General features: G+C 41.9%; 1 protein-coding gene across 3 annotated transcripts in view; it reads right to left on the bottom strand.

The window, feature by feature from the left end:
- Positions 1-18,602, bottom strand: part of golga4 (golgin A4) — a 51,940-nt gene extending 33,338 nt beyond the window's left edge. Inside the window, exons 1-3 of one of the 3 annotated variants that reach the window (XM_020460954.2) lie at positions 18,381-18,602; positions 8,343-8,423; positions 3,429-3,548 (exon numbers count right to left, since the gene is read on the bottom strand). In XM_020460954.2, coding sequence (XP_020316543.1) covers positions 3,429-3,548; positions 8,343-8,423; positions 18,381-18,461 — 282 coding nt within the window. In that variant the 5' untranslated portion in view covers positions 18,462-18,602. The remainder of the gene's footprint in view (positions 1-3,428; positions 3,549-8,342; positions 8,424-18,380) is intronic. The other 2 variants (XM_020460955.2, XM_020460956.2) reach the window with 2 other exon arrangements.
- Between the last annotated feature and the right edge of the window lie 6,309 nt (positions 18,603-24,911).

Genomic DNA, 24,911 nt, shown 5'->3' on the forward strand with positions numbered 1-24,911 from the left:
GGTTTTTAAATATTTTGCTACAGAACACAACCCAGTTGTTGGCCTACTTGTAAGCCTGTTAACAGTTTCCTCCCCTCCTTTGAGTAACATTGATACTAGATAAGAAAAGCAAGGGGTTTTCTGCAAGTGTGATCTTTAAATCCGACATGTGATACCAGTCAAGAAGCTGTCTCGGTTACAAAGGAATGTTGAGAGCAGAGTTATACACCCATTGCAAAGTATCAAAAATATTAATAAATTATGATTCAACAGATGAAAACCTCTATACAAATGTATTATGGGAGTTTGAGGTTGCAATTTGAGACTGATGAGAAGGGACACATTTCACAATGTGTTTGGTTTGCTGTGAGGCTACAAAGCAGCAGGGTCTGCTTTGACTACAACAACAAGTCATTTCATTTGACTTTGGATCTGAGTGTGAGTGTTTTGTAGGTCAAACCAATGCCCCCTAACCCTGCCTTACAGGCAGACAAAGGGAAGAGCCCCAGAGTGGCTGAGTGAGATGCTCAGAGTAGTGGAAAACAGGCCTGACTTGCTCTCAATCAATGAATTATACATGGCCTAAAAATGTCTAGACACAACCCATCCCCACCCCTATAACCCAGACTGTGAAGGCTGCCTACAACTACACCCAAACAGTCATTCCAAGATGCTGTTTAGGTTAGGCTGTGTGTGCAGACAGGGCACACAAAGGAGGAAAACTGTACTGTCACTCTGGATGTGAAGACTGGCAGTGGCATCATTAACCAGCAGCCTAGTTTTAGTTGTTGTACACAGTCTGTCAGGCCACTGGCCAAGGCATGATGACTAACTGTACTGACAATGATGTTGGCAGATCTAAGGGGGCTGGATAGGTATAAGCAGTGTAGTGCTGGAGCAGGATGTACCAGGGCAGGTTTGTAAGGGTTATCTTTAGCAGATGACAACAGTACTGGTATGGTGGTATTGTGTCAGACAGTCAGTCAGGCTAGTGTACAAGCAACATGTGCCATAGTCTCTGTAGTTGTACACAATCTGGCAGGGCATATAAAGGGATATCTAGCCAAACAGAAGGATGTAGGCTGTGTTCCCTACATAGTGCACTATGTATTCCATTTGTTGGGAATAGGGTGCATCCCTGATATTCAGGACACATCGTATTTTCCTCTCTGCAGTTGTACCAAGCCAACAGATGACTAACGATACTGTGTCAACAGACAACTATGCCAGCCTGGCTTGGCTTCCAGACACCAGGTGGTGGAAAGCAGTGCTACACTGGTACTGTGTTTCAAGGTCAGAAGTAGAGGACGTCTGCAGTCTCTGCACTCAAACACAGAAAAAAAAACTAGGCTAACAGGAAAGCTGCTCGCCCAGAGAACGTCTGCAGTCTCTGCACTCAAACACAGTAAGAAAAGAGGACTCCAAGAGGGCTAAGGACAGGTTAGGATGTCAGTGTGTTAAACTGAACAGCTCTCTGCAGTTATGAGGAACAAGTAGGCTGCGTGTTTATAAAAAGGCACATTTACCATTTATTTTCAAGTTAAATGTTTTGTACAAACACACATGGTCACACACAGACTACATTTATGGGCTAATATTAGGACGTGATTCCAACTTAACATTGCTCAAAATAGTAACATATCTCTGAGTCAGTACCTAGTAATTAAATAAATAGCCTATCATTTGCAATATCTGTTGATTCCACAGTTATAGTAAAACACATACTATATTATAGTCAGGTGAAGAGTGATGATATTTTGTTAAATGGTCCCGGGCCCTTCCCAATAATGCAGAAAGAAAGAAAATATAGAAAAATAAAACATGTAATAAAAGTAATAGACACAGAATGAGTAAAGATAACTTGTTAATTCTAGATGAGTGTGGTGACAGCCTAGAGAAGGATTAAGTCCATCTCTAAATGCAGATCATGTGTAAATCCTCCAGACAGACAGATGAGGCTAGCCAGCCCATTGTGCTCTGTTTTTCAACAGCAATCTAGCCTGTAGCCTAGTCTGTCTGTGGGGTCAATTCCATTTCAATTCAGGAAGTCAATTGGAATGTCAACCCCAACCCTGCTGGCTAGCTAAATGTTTCAGGGGGGACAACTTGGTCTATTTTAAGAGCATGAGATTGAGACCAATGTATTGTGTGTTATTTTCCAATGGTATTTCAATAGATGAAGTGAGGAGGAATAGGAATGCATTATTCTAGTTCCCCCTGCATTATTCTAGTTCCCCCTGCATTATTCTAGTTCCCCCTGCATTATTCTAGTTCCCCCTGCATTATTCTAGTTCCCCCTGCATTATTCTAGTTCCCCCTGCATTATTCTAGTTCCCCCTGCATTATTCTAGTTCCCCCTGCATTATTCTAGTTCCCCCTGCATTATTCTAGTTCCCCCTGCATTATTCTAGTTCCCCCTGCATTATTCTAGTTCCCCCTGCATTATTCTAATTCCCCCTCCATTATTCTAATTCCCCCTGCATTATTCTAATTCCCCCTGCATTATTCTAATTCCCCCTGCATTATTCTAATTCCCCCTGCATTATTCTAGTTCCCCCTGCATTATTCTAATTCCCCCTGCATTATTCTAGTTCCCCCTGCATTATTCTAATTCCCCCTGCATTATTCTAATTCCCCCTGCATTATTCTAATTCCCCCTGCATTATTCTAGTTCCCCCTGCATTATTCTAGTTCCCCCTGCATTATTCTAGTTCCCAACACCAGCGTGGTTGTTTTGGTGTACGATCTTTTTTAATATAAATATGTCACTCAACACCAATCGGAAGGGTATTGTCGGATGTTTGTTTGACCACTACTAATCAATTATATTGAGAAGGGTAAATATGTATAAAATGAAATAAAGGAAAATCTTTCATGGCTCTAGGAAAAGCTTCAACTATGCAAGCTAAGTAGAGAAGGTCCGGAGGTGGATCGCATGACTATAAACTCTCCAAACAGAAGACGTTTGGGGTGAGAAGTGGGAACGAGGAAGGGAATAAAATCTATAGTTAACTATACAGGAGGTTGGTAGGGTTTCAGGGGCAAGCAACTATAAAGGATAACTAAAGACAAAGGGGAATCAGGATAACGTCCTTTTCTGTCAATTCAGAGACAACTGAAAGAGAGACTATTGGATAACAACAAACCGGCATACTGAAGAAAGCACAACAAGCTTCTATCCCAACAGTCACATTTACAAACCAACAATCACTCCCAAGGGATTAGATGCAAGGTTAGGTGGTGGTGAGATGCCTTCAAGTTACGAACATCAAAGAAAACAGATAAGGAGGAGGAAAAGACAGAGAGAGCAGGGTGCAAGCAGTCTTCACTGGTTCTAAACAGCAGGCCAGCTCCTCTACCCTCTACCCAGGAGCGAGGAAAGGAAAACGAGAGGGGCAGGATGAGGAGAGGAGGCACGGGTGGGTGTGAGGGGGGCGAACCGAACTCACCGCACTGGCTACCTGAGCAACCTGAGCCTGAGGTGCTTTGGGGGGTGGCTTTGATTGGTCCAGAGCAAAGATAGTATACTCAGAGAGAAAAGCAGGTTCGGCTATCATCCCGGCCAGCACCTGACCCCAGGTCAAAGGTCAGTGTGTCAACGGGACGACAGATGAGGGAGGGGGGACAGAGAGCAATGAGAAAAACAACAACACCATGAGAGTGAGTGAAACAGCGCTGAGGAGAGTGTAGTCTCTGCCCAGATTCTCTGGAGAGACACTGGTCAGAGAGAGAAAAGGAAAGTGAGAGAATCTGACAAAGAGACACAGGAAAAACAGAGAGAGCGAAAGACTGGTCAAAGAGAGAGAGAGAAAGGAAAGATGGAAAGAACACCCAATCAACATTAGGGCGATGTGGTATTTACTGAATTTGACATCCTAGTATCTGTGTCCTCCATTGTGAAATAGCCTTTCATGAGATTGATAGAAAGGTAGGCCTAAATGTTAACATCTTATCTTTTAAACGAGGATGTCCAAGTCATCATTAAGCTAAACATTTTTATGAGGCTAATTTGCCTACCTTTTTGTGGGGCACAGAAACAGTGAAGTCAAAGGAGTAAAGGCTGGAGCTGACGGTGAGCTAGAGATGATTTGAATACGATGAGGAGGAAGAAGATGCCTCTAGGCTATCTGAAGCCATATAGTGGGGATGGCCGTCTTTCAGGGGAGATGATAAAGCCGGGTGCTGTCAAAGGGCTGGAAACCTGAAACGTCTAGCCTACAATTCACTACCTCAGGCTGGATTTGGTTGGTGAATATCTTAGGCTTGAGTTGAGATTTAAAATGCGGAATCAATCAATTATTTGCTGAGGTAGCTTATTTCTTACAACGGATTTTGAAATGGATGTGTTGAAAATAAAGTTGTTTAGCCTATGATCTTTGGTAAAAAAATATATATATTTTTTTTATCTGACGACGTGGATATGCCAAATTGGATTTACTGTACAAAACACTATAAGTCAAAAGTCCTAATATCAAAATGCTGTTGTATATATTGCCATTCATTGAGATCCATCCACCTACACCTTAACTAAAGTTAAAAGTCTGTGTCAATAGATCAGCTCCACCAGCAGTCTTCAGATGATGATTGACTGTAGCCTAATTGCTGCATAATGGCCTAGGCTACTTCATGTCACTTCACTTGTTTAGGCTACATTCCAAAGGCAGAGGTCATTAGAAAAAAAACTTGGCATGCCGACACATTGTGGTTCACCCATGGAATTAATTGAAGTACTATCCTAGACCTGAACAATAAAAAATGTAAACAATTGGCTAGGACTTGAAGACAGTCAAAGGTTTAGCTTCTTTTCAATAGTGGAAATATTTCTGAACCCTATTCATTTGGTAATTTATTGGATAAAAACCTAGTTTTCAGGTCTAATAAGTGATTGAAATTAAGCAGGTCCGCAATTTACTTAGTCCGCAATTTCCACTAATTAGGCTAAATTGCCTCCATCCATGTTGGTCATGGTTTGTTTTAATCAGCTTTAAATCGATGCAGGGCAGAGACTTAAGGGATGATACTGGTTAAACAGCTACAGAAACTTTAAACCCTTGGATATGCATTAGGGCAGTTTTATGATGCAGCAGAGCATGGTGGCGTAGTCCTCTGGAAGCACTGCAGACATAGGCCCAAGTCAGGGCTCTTGAACTCAGGTCCTGGAGGGCCGAAACAATTCTGGTAGCAAACTGCACTCACCTGGGGCCTTATTTATCAATCATGCAAATGCACAAATCTGTGCATAAACCATATGTGGGATAATTTCCACGGAAAGTGTGAGATTTATCAATATGAACGTTTGCTTGAGAGTGTGTGTAAATTTAGACACAGCCATGCCAAGTGGTGGAATAAGGGAACTGCTGCTCGTCAAGCGTAGAATGGGGAAAATATATCTTGAAAATGTCTGAACAATATTCAGTTTCATTGTATTTCCATTGTGAATTCATGCAACATATCTTGACAGGCATATCATCTGACCACATCAGTGCATTTGTCACGATAATAATCCATATAAACTACAGTCATTTGTTAAATTAGAGTCACGTGTGAAAGGGAAACCATTGTTCAAATACAACAAAAAAAAATTGATAATGGGAAATCGAATTAGGTTGATCTTGCTCTGTTGGAAGATTTGTCACATGCTGCATTTAGCAGAGAATGTGTTTTTAAGAGACAGGTGGGACTTTTTCTGCAAAAAGTACAGATTGATTTTGGGAAATGATATCAGATGAGCCAATCTTATAGGATTTTTGCAAGGATTTAAGACCTACTTTAAAAAGGCAAAGGCATGCCATTCCGGTGCACATCCAAGTGCTATCCACCCTCGGGTTTTTGGCAACGGACACTTTTTAGCGGGAGCTTGTTGAGCTGCATCTCACAGCCCTCGATGAGACAATGTTTTGAATGCAAATCAGCAGCAAAACAAACTAACATACAATTTCCATACACCATCGCACAACAGGTTGAAGTCAAGAGGATTTTCTTTGCATCAATGGGTTCCCAAATACGAACGCCGCATTTTAAATTTGAGATTCTTCAAAGTAGCCACCCTTTGCCTTGATGCCAGCTTTGCACACTCTTGGCATTCATGAGGACCACCACAGGAAAGGAAGACCCAGAGTTACCTCTGCTGCAGAAGATAAGTTCATTAGAGTTACCAGCCTCAGAAATTGCAGCACAAATAACTGCCTCACAGAGTTCAGTAACAGACACATCAACTGTTCAGAGGATACTGTGTGAATCAGGCCTTCATGGTCAAATTGCTGCAAAGAAACCACTACCAAAGGACACCAATAAGAAGAGACTTGCTTGGGCAAATAAACACGAGAAATGGACATTAGACCGGTGGAAATATGTCCTTTGGTCTGATGAGTCCAAATCAAAGATTTATGTACCAACCGCTGTCTTTGTGAGATGCAGAGTACATGTAGGTGAGTGGATGATCTCCGCGTGTGTGGTTCCCACCGTGAAGCACAGAGGAGGTGGTGTGACGTTGCTTCGCTGGTGACACTGTCTGTGATTTATTTAGAATTCAAGGCACACTTAACCAGCATGGCTTCCCCAGCATTCTGCAACAATATGCCATCCCATCTGGTTTGCGGTTAGTGGGACTATTATTTGTTTTTCAACAGGACAATGACCCAAAACACACCTTCAGGCTGTGTAAGGGCTATTTTACCAAGGAGCTTGATGGAGTGCTGCATTAGATGACCTGGCCTCCACAATCCCCTGACCTCAACCCAATTGAGATGGTTTAGGATGAGTTGGAACGCAGAGGGAAGGCAAAGCAGCCAACAAGTGCTCAGCATATGTGGGAACTCCTTCAAGACTGTTGGAAAAGCATTCCTCATGAAGCTGATTGAGAAAATGCCAAGAGTGTGCAAAGCTGTCATCAAGGCAAAGGGCGGCTACTTTGAAGAATCTAAAATCTTAAATATATTTTGATTTGTTTAACACTTTTTTGGTTACTACATGATTCCATATATGTTAGTTATTTAATAGTTTTGATGTCTTCACTATTATTCTACAATGTAGAAAATAGCAAAAATAAAGAAAAACCCTTGAAAGAGTAGGTGTGTCCAAACCTTTGACTTTTGGTTTGTACTGGTCAACAACTGAGCGAGTCAAATAACAACTTTTGGTTGTAATCCATCTCTGACACTATCACCTCACCGCATTGTATATTCCCCACAGGCTTTAAAGGGGGGGATTTGACCATATATCAGTGCACGAGCACTGAGAACAATTGGTATTTATCAATGATTATGTGGGGGAAAATGACTAATTAAAAATGTCACTTAAGAGAACGATCTATTGTTATTTGTTAGTGTTTTTTTACTGATACAAACGTGTCTGTGTGTCTTGGTCATAACAATGGGTATATAGCTAAGAGCCGTTTGGGTGCGACCGCAGCATGTGACACATCCCATGTTTTAATATCTGCAGGAACTCAGCTGTGTGGAAACATGCAGGAAGGAACAGACAATGGTGTGAGCTGTGGCAACGTCAACTATCTTAATCTGCACAGACAAGCAAATCATCTTTTACACCATGTTCCCGCACCTGTTTCCACACATCTGCTAACCACCACGTAAACAAAGATGTTGTACTTTCCTATAAAAGCTGAAACCCAACTCTGTTCATTGGGCCCTTAACTCTGCACGATTGAGTGATTGTTAACTGCTCCAAGTTGTTGTTTGAAGAATCTACAGTCTCTCTTCTTTTTGGTTCAAATTTCCATGATAATTACTTCCTACCAGTGTGCGTATGAGGCTCATAGGATTATTTGATAAATCACCCTTTTTCTATTCGTACGAACATTCTAAATTCTGTTCGGAAGTAGTATTTTAGAATAGCATATACGTAATATTAATAAATGAGGCGGCCCCTGGAGTCCGATGTCTGAATCAGTCCCTGATTCGAAGGAGAGGGTGAAAAAAGGTTTTTAGGCCCTCCAGGACCCGTGTTGAAGAGCCCTGGCCTAAGTCATCAATCCAAGAGGTGTTAGAGGAAGAGAAGGTAAACAGGGCTTTGGGACATACACATATCATCCATGTCTAATGATGAGGGACAGTTTCTTGAACACAGATTAATCTTAGTTTCTAGAAAGTGTTTTGTAGTCTAGGCAGGACTAGGCTTCATATGTTTCAGAGAAACTAGCCCGAAGCGTAAGATCTAGGACTAATATAACATTATTTCAAGCAATCCTTATAAGAAAGTGATTCTAAGAAGGCAGTGTGCATACTGTAGGCCAATTTCTCCTGCCTGCACAAGTTGCTGTTGCAGTGTAGAGCCAAAGCACATCAACAGAAGACTGTAGTGTAGGTCAGATGATATTACATACATCATTGAGGCTCATGTCTTACCTCTCTATCACTAGGTGAGGCTGAGGTATCTTGGTGCAGGGAGGGGTGTGTGTGGCTGCTACGTCTCTCTCCAGGGCCCATCTTAGGGAAAATTATTGATATTTATCATGATATAAACAACACATTTGTCCAACATGTTCAAGTCCACAGAGTAAGGATGTCACTCTACACAATAAATATTCATCTGTTAAAGCTAGATAATATAGTTTTTTTCCTTGGCTATCTTTAGGTAAGATTCTAGTGTTGACTCACTAAAAGACCAAGCTACCCTTACTAAACAATAGGCTACTATGTTCTGTAAACATTGCCAGCTTGACAGACAGGTTATATTGACACAGACTATGGAAAAAACATACCTTGAGATACACAGACATCATGGGTTAAAATGAAATGATTATCCAGTAGGAGTGACATGCATGGAGCTGCCAAATGAAGCCACCAGCTGACTGGCTAGACAGTTACAAGGAACTGTAGCTACAGTACTACTAACAAGTCCAGTCAATCAATTATTTAAAGATGATCTGGCTGGCTGGGACAAATGTAATGGTTCCACAGACAGCTACACTTGTTTGATTAAATGTAGACAAAACTATGATTATTGTTCTGTTAGTGTTTTTTTTAAAGTCACATGACACTAGTATAGATTAGCCTAGCTAGCTAGCTAGACTTTGGTTCGAAGCTGCTCAGACACGACTCCCTAAAAACACGACACTTCAATACATCTACGACCGGAAGTGACTTTTCGTAGCATTCTTCTTTCTTTCTTTGTTGTACTTTTACCCATTTCTCTACATTTTCATGATGCCCAATAGGTAGTTACAGTCTTGTTCCATTGCTGCAACTCCGCTACGGAGTTGGGTCGAGAGCCATGCGTCCTCCAAAACACGACCCTGGCAAGACACACTGCTTCTTGACACACTGCTCGCTTAACCCAGAAGCCAGCCGCACCAATGTGTTGGAGGAAACTCTGTCCAACTGGTGACCTAAGTCAGCTTGCAGGCGCCGGCCCGCCACAAGGAGCCGGCTGGCCAAACCCTCCCCTAACCCAGACGACGCAGGGCCAATTGTGCACCGCCTCATGGGTCTTCTGGTCAAGGCCGGCAGCGACACAGCCTGGGATCAAACCCGCTGCTTTAGTGACACCTCTGCGCCATTCAGGAGGCCCTTTCTTCTTCTGTGGATTTTTTTTATAGTGGTTGGCAACCAACTTTAACCTCTTGAAACTAGGGGGCAATATTTTTATTTTGGGAAAAATAACATTCCCAAAGTAAACCTATTTCTCAGGACCAGATGCTAGAATATGCATATAATTGACAGCTTAGGATAGAAAACACTCTAAAGTTTCCAAAACTGTCAAAATATTGTCTGTGAGTATAACAGAACTGATATTGCAGGCGAAACACTGAGGAAAATCCAATCAGGAAGTGCCTCTTATTTTGAAACCGTTGTGTTCCTATGCACCCCTATTGGCCATTGAAAGGGATATCAACCAGATTCCTTTTTCTACGTATTCCCTAAGGTGCCTACAGCATTTTGACGTAGTTTCACGCCTTTATATTGAAGAATGAGTGTAAACGACTACATTGAGTAAGTAGCCAGCTGAGGGCTCTCAGAGTGATTCTTGCGTAAAAGACAGAGGTAGTCATTTTTCCTCTCGCTCCTACTGAAAAGCCAATTGTCCCGGTTGATATATTATCGAATAGATATTTGAAAAACACCTTGAGATGATTATAAAAACGTTTGCCATGTTTCTGTCGATATTATGGATATAATTTGGAATTTTTTTCGCCGTTGTCGTGACCGCTATTTCCGGTGGATTTCTGAACATAACATGACCAACAAACAGAGGTATTTTGGGTATAAAAATAATCTTTATGGAACAAATGGAACATTTGCTGTCTAACTGGGAGTCTCGTGAGTGAAAACATCCGAAGCTCAAAGGTAAACGGTTAATTTAATTGCTTTTCTGATTTGTGACCAAGCTTCCTGCTGCTAGCTGGACATAATGCTATGCTAGGCTATCGATAAACTTACACAAACGCTGGTCTTGTTTATAATAATATAATAACAATCGCTCACTTTTCCTCCCATATTTCTGGCATTGAAATAGAACGTGTTCCACTGTCTCCATCTCCTCCTGACAATGATCACAACTTCCAGTTGGATATGTCCCCACCAATGTCAATGTACTATTGAGCCTTGTGTGTCCCAGTCGAAGCCTTGCGATTACACTATCCTCACTTGTCGCTCAGCCTGAGGACCTCCCTGCCCCCACCTTTTCCTGAACCTTAGACATGTGTCTTCCTTTCCCTCACTTTTCCACAACTCTTGCCATTTGTTTTTAACCAACCCCTTGGCTTCTGCTTTACTGACTGACAATTCCATCTCAACATTAGGATGTTTAAGAACCTGCTTGGCAATATTAAAAATACTAATTTGTTCTTAACTGAATTGCCTAGTTAAACAAAGGTTATGTTTAAAAAACATATATATATCAACAAAATAAGAAATAATAATTATACTCCCACATGAGCTAGTACCCAGAGGAACATCACAAATATCCCCATCTGTTTTACCCTATACAAGCACTGCAAAACCTCATACAATACATCTGTCTGCTCTGAGACACAAATGATTTTAAGCTCATCAGGAATCAGAGCAGATAAGTACCCTGCCTGGCCTCACCTCCCCCACCCACTCTGCAGGATGTGTAACCTTATGTCCTTGTATATTTACCCAATATGTCATGGTTAGTTGTCTTAACTTTAACGGCATCTCTCTCAACTCTACCTGCATCGCTGCCACCGGGGAGGTCCTGAGTGCCCCACAACATATTCTTTGGGCTTGGCCCTGGATTACATCTAGCTTCTTTTTTCTTCCTTTTTTTTACGTTTTAAAGATGTCTGAGCTGCTGATCCATATGCTACACTTCCATAATCCAGTGATGACATTAACAGCACTATATAAAGCATTTAACACCATTCTATCTGCCCGCCCCACTCCATTCCTGACAGGCAACGCATCACATTCAACATTGTCTTTCCTTTGAGAACTACTGTTATTAATATGCTCTGTCCATGTCATTTGAGTGTCAAACCAGACCCCCAGCAACCTAAACCCTCCCACTCTCTCCAGATTCCTTCCATACAGCCTCAAGTATATTTCCTCCCCAACATTCATGTAGAAAAAACCCCCGGTGGTTTCTCAACTGAAAATTCAAAGCCCCACCTGAGGGACCACTGATCAACTTCACTAATAGCTTCTTGAACTTTCCTGGCTGTATGGGTAATATTTCTCCCTCTTCCACAGTGCCCCGTCATCCGCAAACAATGACCTCCCAATATCAGGTCTCACCTAGGATAACACATTGTCAATCATAATAGAGAACAAAGGACTAATGACAGTTCCCTGGGGGCTACCATTATCTACCTCATAGCTTTCTGACAAAGAGCTCCGCACCCTCACTTCTATTGACCGGCCAAAAGAAAAACCCTTATCCAGTTGAAAACCTTTCCACCAACCCCTCTGACATCCTTCAACATCATATCAGGCCTTCTGTACATCAAAGGAAACAGCTACCACCCCCATATTTGCCTGTGCCTTCCGTATGACTGACTCAAGGCACAGTACAAGATCCATCGTTCCCCTGCCTTTTCTGAACCCACTTTAGTCTGGTGACATTAGTCCTCTACTCTCCCGAAAGTAAATCAGCCTTTCTGTTACCATCCTTTCCATATGTTTCCATACATGAGATGTGAATGCTATCGGCCTATAGCTTGAAGGACTAGTAGAGTTTTTCCCCAAGTTTCCATATCGGCGCCACTACAGCCTGCTTCCAACTTCCAGGCAGTTTCCCTTCCTGCCTCACCTTACTGTAAAGGCACAATACTTTCGCCATTGCAGTGTCACTGAGACTAACCATCATGATGTAACATCTCCTCCTCCCAGGAGATGCTACCCCAGCTTTAGCTAAAGTTCTCTTCATCTTAGCCCACATAAAAAGGGGTATTCAATGCATCCTCCACCATCACTCTCTGATCCAGGACCTCCAGATATTCTCCTCTGACCCTCTCTCTCCCACGCTGCCCCTCTTCTGTCAGATTATTTGAGCTGTGCACCTTCACAAATGCCTGGGCTAACATCTCTACCATCTGCCCATCTCTCACTGCAACCATCTCCCTACTTTTCAGCACAGGGAGATCCTAATCTCATCTGACCCTACTCATCTTCTAAATCACCCCCTAAACCTCTCCTACAGGAGTGGTCCTACCTCTTAGCTGTCCTAATGATCCTCCTTACTACTGCTTGTGCTTGTTTATACTGAATCCGGTGCTGGAAATTATGGGACCTTTTCAACATTCTGAAAGCCTGCTTCCTACCTTTCACAGCTCCTCTACACTCCTCAGTCCGCCAGGGAACTGAGTTACTCTTTCGCCCTACTGTTCCCATAGGAATCACTTGGCTTGCAGCCCCTACTATAGCACCTCTTACTCTATCATTCACTGTTTCTATACCTGAATTGAGATCAACCTGAGACAGCTCCTGTTCACTCAAGTCCTGAAACTGACCCCACTCTGCTTTCCCAAATATCCATCTCCACAATCCAATCCATTTGTGCTCCTGAGTGATGCAGCGGACTAAGGCACTGCATCTCAGTGCTAGAGGCTTCACTACAGAGATGATCACTACCCCCTGTAGATTCCTCCAAAACCTCCGAACTACATCTACCTGCCATTGAACTTGAGATCAGAGTAAGATCCAGAGCAGATTCATTTCCAGTTACTGGGTCAATCCTGGTTCCCCGGCCGTTATTAAGACTCAAGCCCTTTCTCATCAAGTGGTTCCTCCAACACTTGTCCATCTACATCTATCCGTACCCTTCCCCAGAGCGTACTATGAGCATTAAAATCCCCACACCACATTACCCATCTCCTATCTTGACTTTCTACATTCCCAAGGGCCAACAACTCTCTTACAGGGTTTGTAAAATTACACTATGAGCATATTCCCCCCTCCCAACCACTACATACTCCTGTTCAACTCCCTCTCCCATATGCCTATATGGGATCCCCCACTTTATAAAGGTAGCACACACCCCTACTCCCCTATCTCTACAGACTGCAACATAACCTTGTATTAAAAAAATCTCGAGTAGCTTTCAGCTATGTCTCCTTGGGGACATATCACATCAGGTTTGGCTGGTAACTCGTCAAGAAACTGTTGTTTGAACTCCTGCCCATTAACCATCAAACTTCTGGCATTCCATTGAAGGATTAACATCATAATGACAACTAACCAATCAATGATTCCTGGCTAGAATGATTCTCAATCTTATTGAGGTCATCCTGTACATTTTCCCATGTCAGTCCTGTGATCCCAGGATACTTCACTGCCTGCTCCACTATGATCGGTATCTTCTTAGTCTTAGATTGTAATTTTTATGTGCAATTGATTGCTGCTGTCACAAATGTAACAACCTTCCTCATGTCTCCTACCAGTCTTGTGTTCTCCCCCATTCTGCTCAATACATCACACCCAACCTGCCACCCGACCTGCCCTGGAATACCTGTTCTTTTAGGTTCCCCGCTTGTTTCTGTGTGAACTACCTTCACTGCTTCTCATCTCATTTTTCCTATACACACTGTCGCCATATGCCCAAACCTTTGACAGTTATTGTAACACAATGGTTTCGGAACATAAGCTCGCACATGATAACTCATAACTAATCCTACGTTTTTCTGGCAGTACCTGATCCTTAAAGTTTAGTAGCACTGACAGGCTATCCACCTTCTTCCCATCTCGTGTCATCTGAAGGCGCTTTCCCTCATTAACTTCTTGGATTAGAGGTTGACCGATTAATCGGAATGGCTGATTAATTAGGGCCGATTTCAAGTTTTCATAACAATCGGAAATCGGTAGTTTTGGGCGCCGATTTTGCCTTTATTTAACTAGGTAAGTCAGTTAAGAACACATTATTTTCAATGACGGCCTAGGAACGAGGCAGAACGACAGATTTTTAACTTGTCAGCTCGGGGGATCCAATCTTGCGACCTTACAGTTAACTGTTGCATATTTAGCTAAAAGAAATCCAGGTTAGCAGGCAATATTAACCAGGTGAAATTGTGTCACTTCTCTTGCGTTCATTGCACGCAGAGTCAGGGTATATGCAACAGTTTGGGCCGCCTGGCTCTTTGCGAACTAATTTGCCAGAATTTTACGTAATTATGACATAACATTGAAGGTTGTGCAATGTAACAGGAATATTTAGACTCACGGATGCTATCCGTTAGATAAAATACGGAACGGAATAAACGTTTTGTTTTCGAGGTGATAGTTTCCGGATTTGACCTAAGGCTCGTATTTCTGTGTGTTTATTATAGTTAAGTCTATGATTTGATATTTGATAGAGCAGTCTGACTGAGGGGTGGTAGGCAGCAGCAGGCTCATAATAGTCAAAGGTATATGGTTTAGAGAGAAATAGTTGACGCGTTATAATTCCTGTAATAACTTGCGGCTGAACTTGAAAGAGGTTCCTTCGTTATTTTACCGTTCATGTCTTCCATAGAGAATGTGTTGATCTACTTCAAATAAGGTCTGTATTTCGTACAGGTTAGGGTGCAGGCTTAAACCACCTCAGCGTTTTGAGACCCGTGTAAATCTCACTAGGATAAGGTAACGTTTGTCAACATATTTTCATAAATCCATTCTACAAAAAAAATGATATTCGCTTATATTTAGCCAAAATTGATCAGAGTTACCTTGTCCTATGGATATCTACACAGTTATAAAATTGGCAAGGTGGTGTAAGCCTACACGAAACACAGACCTTATTTTAAGTGAATCTAAAAATATCCTATGGAATAAATAAATGAAGGACCCGCTTTTCAGATTTTGCTAGAAGGTGTCATAGGAATTATGACTTGCACTTTGGTAGTCAATTCTTACCATGTCCATTATTATAATAGGATTTCCTGCATATAGAAATGACATTCATCACAGGTAACTTAAACTCTATTTTTATTCAAACAGTTAAGAGTATTTGTCTCCTAAGCAGACTCTTCGGTATCATTGTCACTTTAGAGCTGTGTGTGTGTTTTACAGATGGCAGAGAAAAGCAGAGCACCAGTGTGGGACTATTACATGAAATTGGCACCAGGGAAAGGTGTCTTATTTGCGATAAAGATGTAAGCATGGGGTCAGCAATGGCTAAATCAAAAAATACCACCAACCTATGGAATCACCTTAAGAACACTTATCCAAAAGCCCATATGTATTATTAAGTTAAAATAAAAGTGTTCATTGTTCATTCAGTATTGTTGCAATTGACATTATTACAAAAATGTGTGTGTGTGTGTGTGAATATATATATACTTTTTAAATATTTTTTTTATATAAATCGGCCGATTAATCGGCAGCGGCTTTTTCTGTCCTCCAATAAATCGGTATCGGTATTGAAAAATCATAATCGGTCGACCTCTAGCTGCTACTCAGGCCCAGAAGCTAAGATATGCATATTATTAGTAGATTTTGATAGAAAACACTCTGACGTTTCTAAAACTGTTTGAATGATGTCTGTGAGTATAACAGAACTCATATGGCAGGCAAAAACTAAACTAAGTGCCTGCCCCTTGTGAATTTGGATTTGTGAACTAAACACGCAAACAAAAAGGAGGTATTTGGACATAAATGATGGACTTTATCGAACAAAACAAAAATGTATTGTGGAACTGGGATTCCTGGGTGTGCATTCCGATGAAGATCAAAGGTAAGTGAATATTTATAATGCTATTTATGACTTCTGTTGACTCCACAACATGGTGGGTATCTGTATGGCTTGTTTTGGTCTGTGAGCGCTGTACTCAGATTATTGCATGGTGTGCTTTCTCCGTAAAGCTTTTTTGAAATCTGACACAGCGGTTGCATTAAGGAGAAGTATAGCTTTAATTCCATGTATAATGCTTGTATTTTCATGAACATTTATGAGTATTTCTGTAAATTGACGTGGCTCTCTGCAAAATCACCGGATGTTTTGGAAGCAAAACATTACTGAACATAACACGTCAATGTAAACAGAGATTTTTGGATATAAATATGAACTTTATCGAACAAAACATACATGTATTGTGTAACATGAAGTCCTATGAGTGTCATCTGATGAAGATCATCAAAGGTTAGTGATTAATTTTTCTATTTCTGCTTTTTGTGACTCCTCTCTTTGGCTGGAAAAATGGCTGTGCTGACCTACCATAATCGCATGGTATGCTTTCGTCGTAAAGCCTTTTTGAAATCGGACACTGTGGCGGGATTAACAACAAGTTTATCTTTAAAATGGTGTATAATACTTGTATGTTTGAAGAATTTTAATTATGAGATTTCTGTTGTTTGAATTTGGCGCCCTGCACTTTCACTGGCTGTTGTCAAATCGATCCCGTTAACGGAATTTCAGCCGTAAGATGTTAAGAGAGCCTCCCTTCAAGTGGTCCTTTATATATTTCACGTTAACAAATTCAGTAATAACTCCCTTCACCCACTGCCGTCCAGTTTGATCCGGCATGCTACTATCCACCGCACGTTTACATACCTGCTTGAATTTGAGCGCCTTCCCATACTGTTAAACTTTGATACACACCACCAAACTTCCATCACAAAGAACTTTAGCAGACACCTGTCCTTTAAAAAAAAAATGTTACCATTATTTTACAGGGTAGGTTGACTGAGAACACATTCTCATTTACAGCAACAACCTGGGGAATAGTTACAGGGGGTGGAGGGGGATGAATGAGCCAATCGTAAACTGGGGATTATTAGGTGACCGTGATGGTTTGAGGGCCAGATTGGGAATTTAGCCAGGACACCAGGGTTAACACCCCTACTCTTACGATAAGTACCATGGGATCTTTAATGACCTCAGAGAGTCAGGACACCCGTTTAACGACCCATCCGAAAGACGGCACCCTACACAGGGCAGTGTCCCCGATCACTGCCCTGGGGCATTGGGATATTTTTTTTAGACCAGAGGAAAGAGTGTCTCCTACTGGCCCTCCAACACCACTTCCAGCAGCATCTGGTCTCCCATCCAGGGACTGAACAGGACCAACCCTGTTTAGCTTCAGAAGCAAGCCAACGTGATCAGACCGCCATGACTCTACCCTCATCATTCAATTTCACCAAAACCTTGAACTCCACTTCTCAGTACAACACTGAAAACCAAACCTCGCTCATCACTACTCTCCCCCGAGAAGACCTGCAAAGGCTCCTCAGGCTTCATCTTCTTCTTAACCTTTACTCTCACTACTCTACCTCCACCTTTTACCACTCCACTTCATCCCATCCTCAACTCCTAACCCCCCTAGCTACCTTTCCATTCCTCTCTGCTCATGTCACAGCCAAGTGTTGCTCAAACACCTACACAGGACATCACTCTCCAAATGAGAACCTGTTTTGTAGCAGGTTAGGAGTTCTTATTATACTTTAGTGGTTAAAAGAACATATGATGCTTTCAAGGCAACTGGGAACTCGGAAAATCATAACGTCAGCAATTTTCAGGTCAGAACTCTAGAAAGATGCCAGAGTTGGAATTCCAAGTTGGAGGACCATTCAAACGATTTTTCCCAGTCCGAGCTCGTTTTTGTCCATGTTCCCAGTTGACTTGAACAGACTGAAGTCTGACATTTCCGAGTACCCAGTTGTTTTTAACGCGGTATTATGCAGCAGATTAGGATACTTAGGCATTCTTCTAACCTGCAACGAAAGGGGTCACTTCTGGTCGTAACTGTATCGAATTGGCGTGATTTTATGTTATCGCCACACTTTCGGTTCTGAGCAGCTAGCAAATTAGTCGTTTTGCAGAATAGTGGGAATATAGACATTTGAATTTGGCTATGGTTGTTGTGTTTTAGCGAAAACGTTAAGGTAGCAAACCAACTAGCCTAGCGCGATAGTTATCTAGCTAGCTAGGCAAATCAAAATACTCCTTTCTGCCCTAGCTACCATGACATGTTAGTTCGAACAGCTGAGTTTGACAACTCGTAAACCAACCTGGGCCTGTTGCGGTGACTGCGCATTCCGTTGCGGCAATTGCTCCTCATTTATCTTTTGCTGCTTTAGTTTCTTGAACATATTTTCATCCAGATGTTGTTACTTCCAAGTGAAATGTATTTTATTGTAATGTAATTCCTGTATTTAGTATTATTCCTGGTCACTCGTCTCTTCTTGCAGGTGACCAGTGTAGTGCGCATGTGCAGTCGACGTGGAGCAAAATGAGCGACAGAGTATTAAGCTACGACGAGCGGAGTGGGACAAACAATGCCAGTGCTTCAGCGTTCAAGTGCTAGTAGGTACTAGATTTCAGCAGGCAAAGGGGTGACACAGTTGGTGCTTTCATGACAACTAGGAACTCGATTTTAAACGAGGTCAAATCATGACTTCCGTGATCTTCAGTATGCCCGAGTTTCTGACCTGAAATTCCGAGTTGGATGACCGTTCAGAACGATCTTTCCCAGGCGGAGCTCGTTTCACTCCCGAGTTTCCAGTTGTCTTGAACGCACTAAAGTTGGAGGTCTAAGAATCCCGAGTTGTTTGAACGCGTTAAGTGTCGGGAACTCGCTCAAATCCGAATCGTGGAATCTATTCATCACATGGTTAAACCAGAGTACACACAGGTTGGCTAAAACTAATGCGGCTTTAAACAACTGGGAATTTGGTAATCTCTGACTTCAGTTTTACTGTGTTTGTTTTCGGGGGGTTCGGCACGTCCTTGTTCAAGCTTTAGCATTAGATTGTCGATATAATGACGAGATGCTCGTGTCTCCGACCTAACAATGGGAGATGTTGTCCACAAAGTCGGAAGGCAGGCGGTGGAGGCGCGACCAAATTTATTTATATAGCCCTTCGTACATCAGCTGATATCTCAAAGTGCTGTAAAGAAACCCAGCCTAAAACCCCAAACAACAAGCAATGCAGGTGTAGAAGCACGGTGGCTAGGAAAAACTCCCTAGAAAGGCCGAAACCTAGAGAGGAACCAGGCTATGTGGGGGGGCCAGTCCTCTTCTGGCTGTGCCGGGTGGAGATTATAACAGAACATGGGCAAGATGTTCAAATGTTCATAAATGACCAGCTTGGTCAAATAATAATAATCACAGGCAGAACAGTTGAAATTGGAGCAGCAGCACGGCCAGGTGGACTAGGGACAGCAAGGAGTCATCATGTCAGGTAGTCCTGAGGCATGGTCCTTCGAGAGAGAGAGAACGAAAGAAGAGAGAATTAGAGAGAGCATACTTAAATTCACACAGGACACCGGATAGGACAGGAGAAGTACTCCAGATATAACAAACTGACCCTAGCCCCCCGACACATAAACTACTGCAGCATAAATACTGGAGGCTGAGACAGGAGGGGTCAGGAGACACTGTGGCCCCATCCGAGGACACCCCCGGACAGGGCCAAACAGGAAGGATATAACCCCACCCACTTTGCCAAAGCACAGCCCCCACACCACTAGAGGGATATCTTCAACCACCAACTTACCATCCTGAGACAAGGCCGAGTATAGCCCACAAAGATCTCCGCCACGGCACAACCCAGGGGGGGGCGCCAACCCAGATGGGAACATTCTAGCAAATGAGCGGGCAGATAGTTGCCGTGCACTTATAAGTACACTCGTAACACCCAAATTATTTTAACACTTCTATTCGACCAAATAAGTCGCACGTAGCAAATTAGCAATAAAATAAGTGTTGACCAAATTCAGCAATCATTGAGCTCCATACGGAAATTCCTCACTTCTAGGGACAGTTTTGGTGCGGAATAAGCCTTCTAGCTTCTCCTCTTCCTCTAGTATTACTATTTTATCAGAATCCCCGTTAGCTGTTGCTAAAGCAGCAGCTACTCTTCATGGGGTCTACACACAAAACAGCCAGGGTTACAGCATGACACGGGGGTGTATCCTTTGTGTGAAGATGCAGTGGAAGCTCTGGACAGATGAGGGCACTGTGAACCACTAGATCGATATTGGCTTAACAAAACTACAGTAATGTGACGTCCGAGCATCTAGAACCAAACATTTGCATCTGGTAGGTAATAGTCATCAACCATCTCTGATATAGTATCATAATTGTAAAGTCTGAATATTATCTCGTGAATTGGACCTATTTGTGGGGTGTCCACAACAACCTAGGCCTTCATGAAAACATTTGACCATGTACTAGGCTGCAGTAGTTGCTTTACATACATTGTAGTGCAGAGGTGCATTAATCATTCCAGGTAGGCTATTTATTAGACATATTCCCCAATATCATCAGGCTAGACTCCATATCAGATCTATTGAAAATACATTAGGCCCTAGATCTGGAAACTATACAAAGATACAAAATTGTGTGATGTGGATTGTAAGTCAACTCCTGCTCCCTCTTTACCATTTTCTCTCCTGTAGCCATAGCTAGCTCTTTTCTAAAGTTGTGGTATATTTTAAACCACAGTAATAAAACTGGTCCTGTAGCCGCTGTAAAACGCCAAGTAGATTGAATCTCAATCAGAAAATTAGCTTGTTCCTGATCTCTATCTAAGATGTGATTGCATAAAATGTTATATCCATATTTATTGCCTGGCAAAGTTTAGATGGCCTCCAATATCATCACTGGCACCCTAACTTTTAGAAAGACCCACATTTAATATGAATAATAATAATAATAATAAATTGCATTTCTATAGCGTTTTTCATAGAGACTCAGAGCAAAAATCAAACAAGCAATATACAGCATCATGACAGGTCAACCAATAGAGGCCAATTCCTTGAAAGCTGTATCCTCTGAAGATGAAGAGGGTCAGTTCATGGCTTGAGTGGAGAGAGCTGGTCAGAGGATGGTAGATGATGGTGATGGAGTCTGCTGATGATCTTGTAGAGGGCAAGTCTGGGAACCAGCCTGACTCTTATAGCCAGTCTTATATGTAGTATAGTTTGTTTTTTTGTTGTTGTTTTTTGTACCTTTATTTAACTAGGCAAATCAGTTAAGAACAAATTCTTATTTTCAATGACGGCCTAGGAACAGTGGGTTAACTGCCTGTTTAGGGGCAGAACGACAGATTTGTACCGTGTCAGCTCAGCGATTTGTACTTGCAACCTTCCGGATACTAGTCAAATGCTCTAACCACTAGGCTACCCTGCCGCACCGAAGTAGGACAACTTTCATTGTAAAACCAAAATTACTTCCATGCAATCAACAAGAACCTTCAACCAATGAGCTCCACCATTTTCATTGACCTATCCTGTTTAACACTTTCTGAAGATACCTTTGTGAAGAACAAAAAAATTATGATGTCAAAGAAACCCTATTTTCCCTCTTCTGGAGAAGACGGTAGTGTAAAAGTGTTGTTGGCTGTGCGCATCGTAGAAAGAAATCTGACCATGGTGAGGGTCAGGATTCCTCGTCCACATAGATTCCAATATCGGCCATTGGAATCTATGTGGACGGAATCCTGATGGGATTCCTCGTAGACAATAATTTGTCCCATATAGTTCAAACCAATGCAGTAGAATCCATCATAAGGGGGAATGGTCTCAGAGATGTCTCCTCTGACCAAAGTGTCCAACATCGCTCCTGCAGAGCAGCCGTGTATACTGGACCCGAAGGATAGCTGGACATACAGTACAAGTCAAGAGTTTGGAAACACCTACTATTTCCAGGGTTTTTCTTTATTTGTACTATTTTCTACATTGTAGAATAATAGTGAAGATATCAGAACTATGAAATAACACATATGGAATCGTGTAGTAAACAAATCAAAATATATTTTAGTTTTGATATTCTTCAAAGTAGCCACCCTTTGCCTTGATGACTGCTTTGCACACTCTTGGCATTCTCTCAACCAGCTTCACCTGGAATGCTTTTCCAACAATCTTGAAGGCGTTCCCACATATGTTGAGCACTTGTTGGCTGTTTTTCCTTCACTCTGCGGTCCAACTCATCCCAAACCATCTCAATTGGGTTGAGGTAGGGTGATTGTGGAGGCCAGGTCATCTGAGGCAATGCTCCATCACTCTCCTTCATGGTCATACACAGCCTGGAGGTGTGTTGGGTCATTGTCCTGTTGAAAAACAAATGATAGTCCCACTAAGCGCAAACCACATGGGATGGCGTATCGCTGCAGAATGCTGTGGTGGCCATGCTGGTTAAGTGTGCCTTGAATTCTAAATAAATCACTGACAGTCTCACCACCAAATCACCATCACACCGCCTCCTCCGTGCTTCACGGTGGGAACCACACACGCGGAGATAATCCGTTCACCTACTCTGCGTCTCTCAAAGACACGTAACAAAAGTTATGTTGTAACCAAAACTCTGACCAAAAGGATAGATTTTCATCAGTCTGATGTTCAGGTATTGGCCCAAGCAAGTCTCTTCTTCTTATTGGTGTCCTTTAGTAGTGGTTTCTTTGCAGCAATTCAACCATGAAGGCCTGATTCATGCAGACTCCTCTGAACAGTTGATGTTGAGATGTGTCTGTTACTTGAACTCTGTGAAGCATTCATTTGGGCTGCAATTTCTGAGGCTGGTAACTCTCATGAACTTATCCTCTGCAGCAGAGGTAACTCTGGGTCTTCCCTTCCTGTGGCGGTCCTCATGAGTGCCAGTTTCATCATAGTGACCGCACTTTCACATTTCTTGAAATCTTCTGTACTGACTGACCTTCATGTCTTAAAGTAATGTCTTGTGTCTTAAAGTTTCTCTTTGCTTATTTGAGCTGTACTTGACATAATATCGACTTGGCCTTTTACCAAAGAGGGCTATCTTCTGTATACCAACCCTACCTTGTCACAACACAATGGATTGGCTCAAACGCATTAAAACCTCTACGGGATCCGTGTCCCCCCTGCGGGACGGTTGAGCTAACGTGCGCTAATGTGATTAGCATGGCGTTGTAAGTAACAAGAACATTTCCCAGGACATAGACATGTCTTATATGGGTAGAACGCCTAAATTCTTGTTAGTCTAACTGCACTCTCCAATTTACAGTAGCTATTACAGTGAAAGAATACCATGCTATTGTTTGTGTGGAGTGCACAACAACAAAACACTTTTATCACAACAACTGGTTTGATACATTCACCTCTGAAGGTAAATAATGTACTTACATTTATTAATCTTGCTCTGATTTGTCAACTTGAGGGTCCCATAGATAAAATGTAGCATAGTTTTGTTTGATAAAATCAATTGTTCTATTCAAATGTAGGAACTGGGTTCTACAGTTTGAACCCCTGCTGTGTGAAGGTTAGATGTGTGAAGGTTAGTGTTTAGATGTGTGAAGGTTAGTGTCTTTTCTGTAGGGAAGCTAATTATCCATAATTTATGACATTCCCGGGAGTGTGTAAAAACGTACCATTTTTATTACCATATCATTTTTGTAAGTTCTCTATTTTATATGTACTTGCAAATGCATCAATTGACCAATTCGGCACATTTGGGCACACTTGATACATTTTGAACAGTAATGCAATGGTTCATTGGATCAGTCTACATCTTTGCATATACACTGCTGCCATCTAGTGCCCAAAGTCTAAATTGCGCCTCGACCCCTAAGTGATATAATGGCCTTTCTCTTGTATTTCAATGATGATGGGGGAAAAATAGAAAATGTTTTTTTATTTTTTATTATCTTTTACCAGATCTAATGTGTTATATTCTCCAACATTAATTTCGCATTTCCTTAAACTTCAAAGTGTTTCCTTTCAAATGGTATGCATATCCTTGCTTCAGGTCCTGAACTACAGGCAGTTAGATTTGGGTATGTCATTTTAGATGAAAATTGAAAAAAAGGGTCCGATCCCAGAAAGAAATTCCAGAAATTAACTGGAATTAAGGCACACCTCTTAATTGAAATACATTCCAGGTGACTACCTCATGAAGCTGGTTGAGCGAATGCCAAGAGTGTGCAAAGCTGTCATCAAGGCAAAAGATGACTACTTTGAAGAATGTCAAATATAAAATATATTTTGGTTTGTTTAACACTTTTTTGGTTACTACATGATCCCATATGTGTTATTTCATAGTTTTGATGTCTTCACTATTATTCTACAATGTAGAATGTCCAAACCTTTAACTGGGACTGTATGTTCGCTGTTTGATAATGTCAGTCTCTCGATGTGCAAAACTGATAGAGACATACCCCAAGCGACTTATAGCTGTAATCGCAGCAAAAGGTGGCGCTACAAAGTATTAACTTAAGGGGGCTGAATAATTTTGCATGCCCAATTTTACAGTTTTTGAACTGTTAAAAAAGTTTGAAATATCCAATAAATGTCGTTCCACTTCATGATTGTGTCCCACTTGTTGTTGATTCTTCACAAAAAAATACAGTTTTATATCTTTATGTTTGTAGCCTGAAATGTGGCAAAAGGTCGCAAAGTTCAAGGGGGCCGAATACTTTCGCAAGGCACTGTATGTTATCTTCAGAGCACAACGTGAGAACATATACCCGTTGACTCTCCTGTATGTCATTGCTGTGCTTTGGTTTTGAATGCTATCAATAAAACCCAATAGCACATACAAAACTCTACAGTAGCACTGCAATGTT

This window comes from Oncorhynchus kisutch, linkage group LG25 (assembly GCF_002021735.2).
Source record: "Oncorhynchus kisutch isolate 150728-3 linkage group LG25, Okis_V2, whole genome shotgun sequence".
Classification (NCBI taxonomy): Eukaryota; Metazoa; Chordata; class Actinopteri; order Salmoniformes; family Salmonidae; genus Oncorhynchus; species Oncorhynchus kisutch.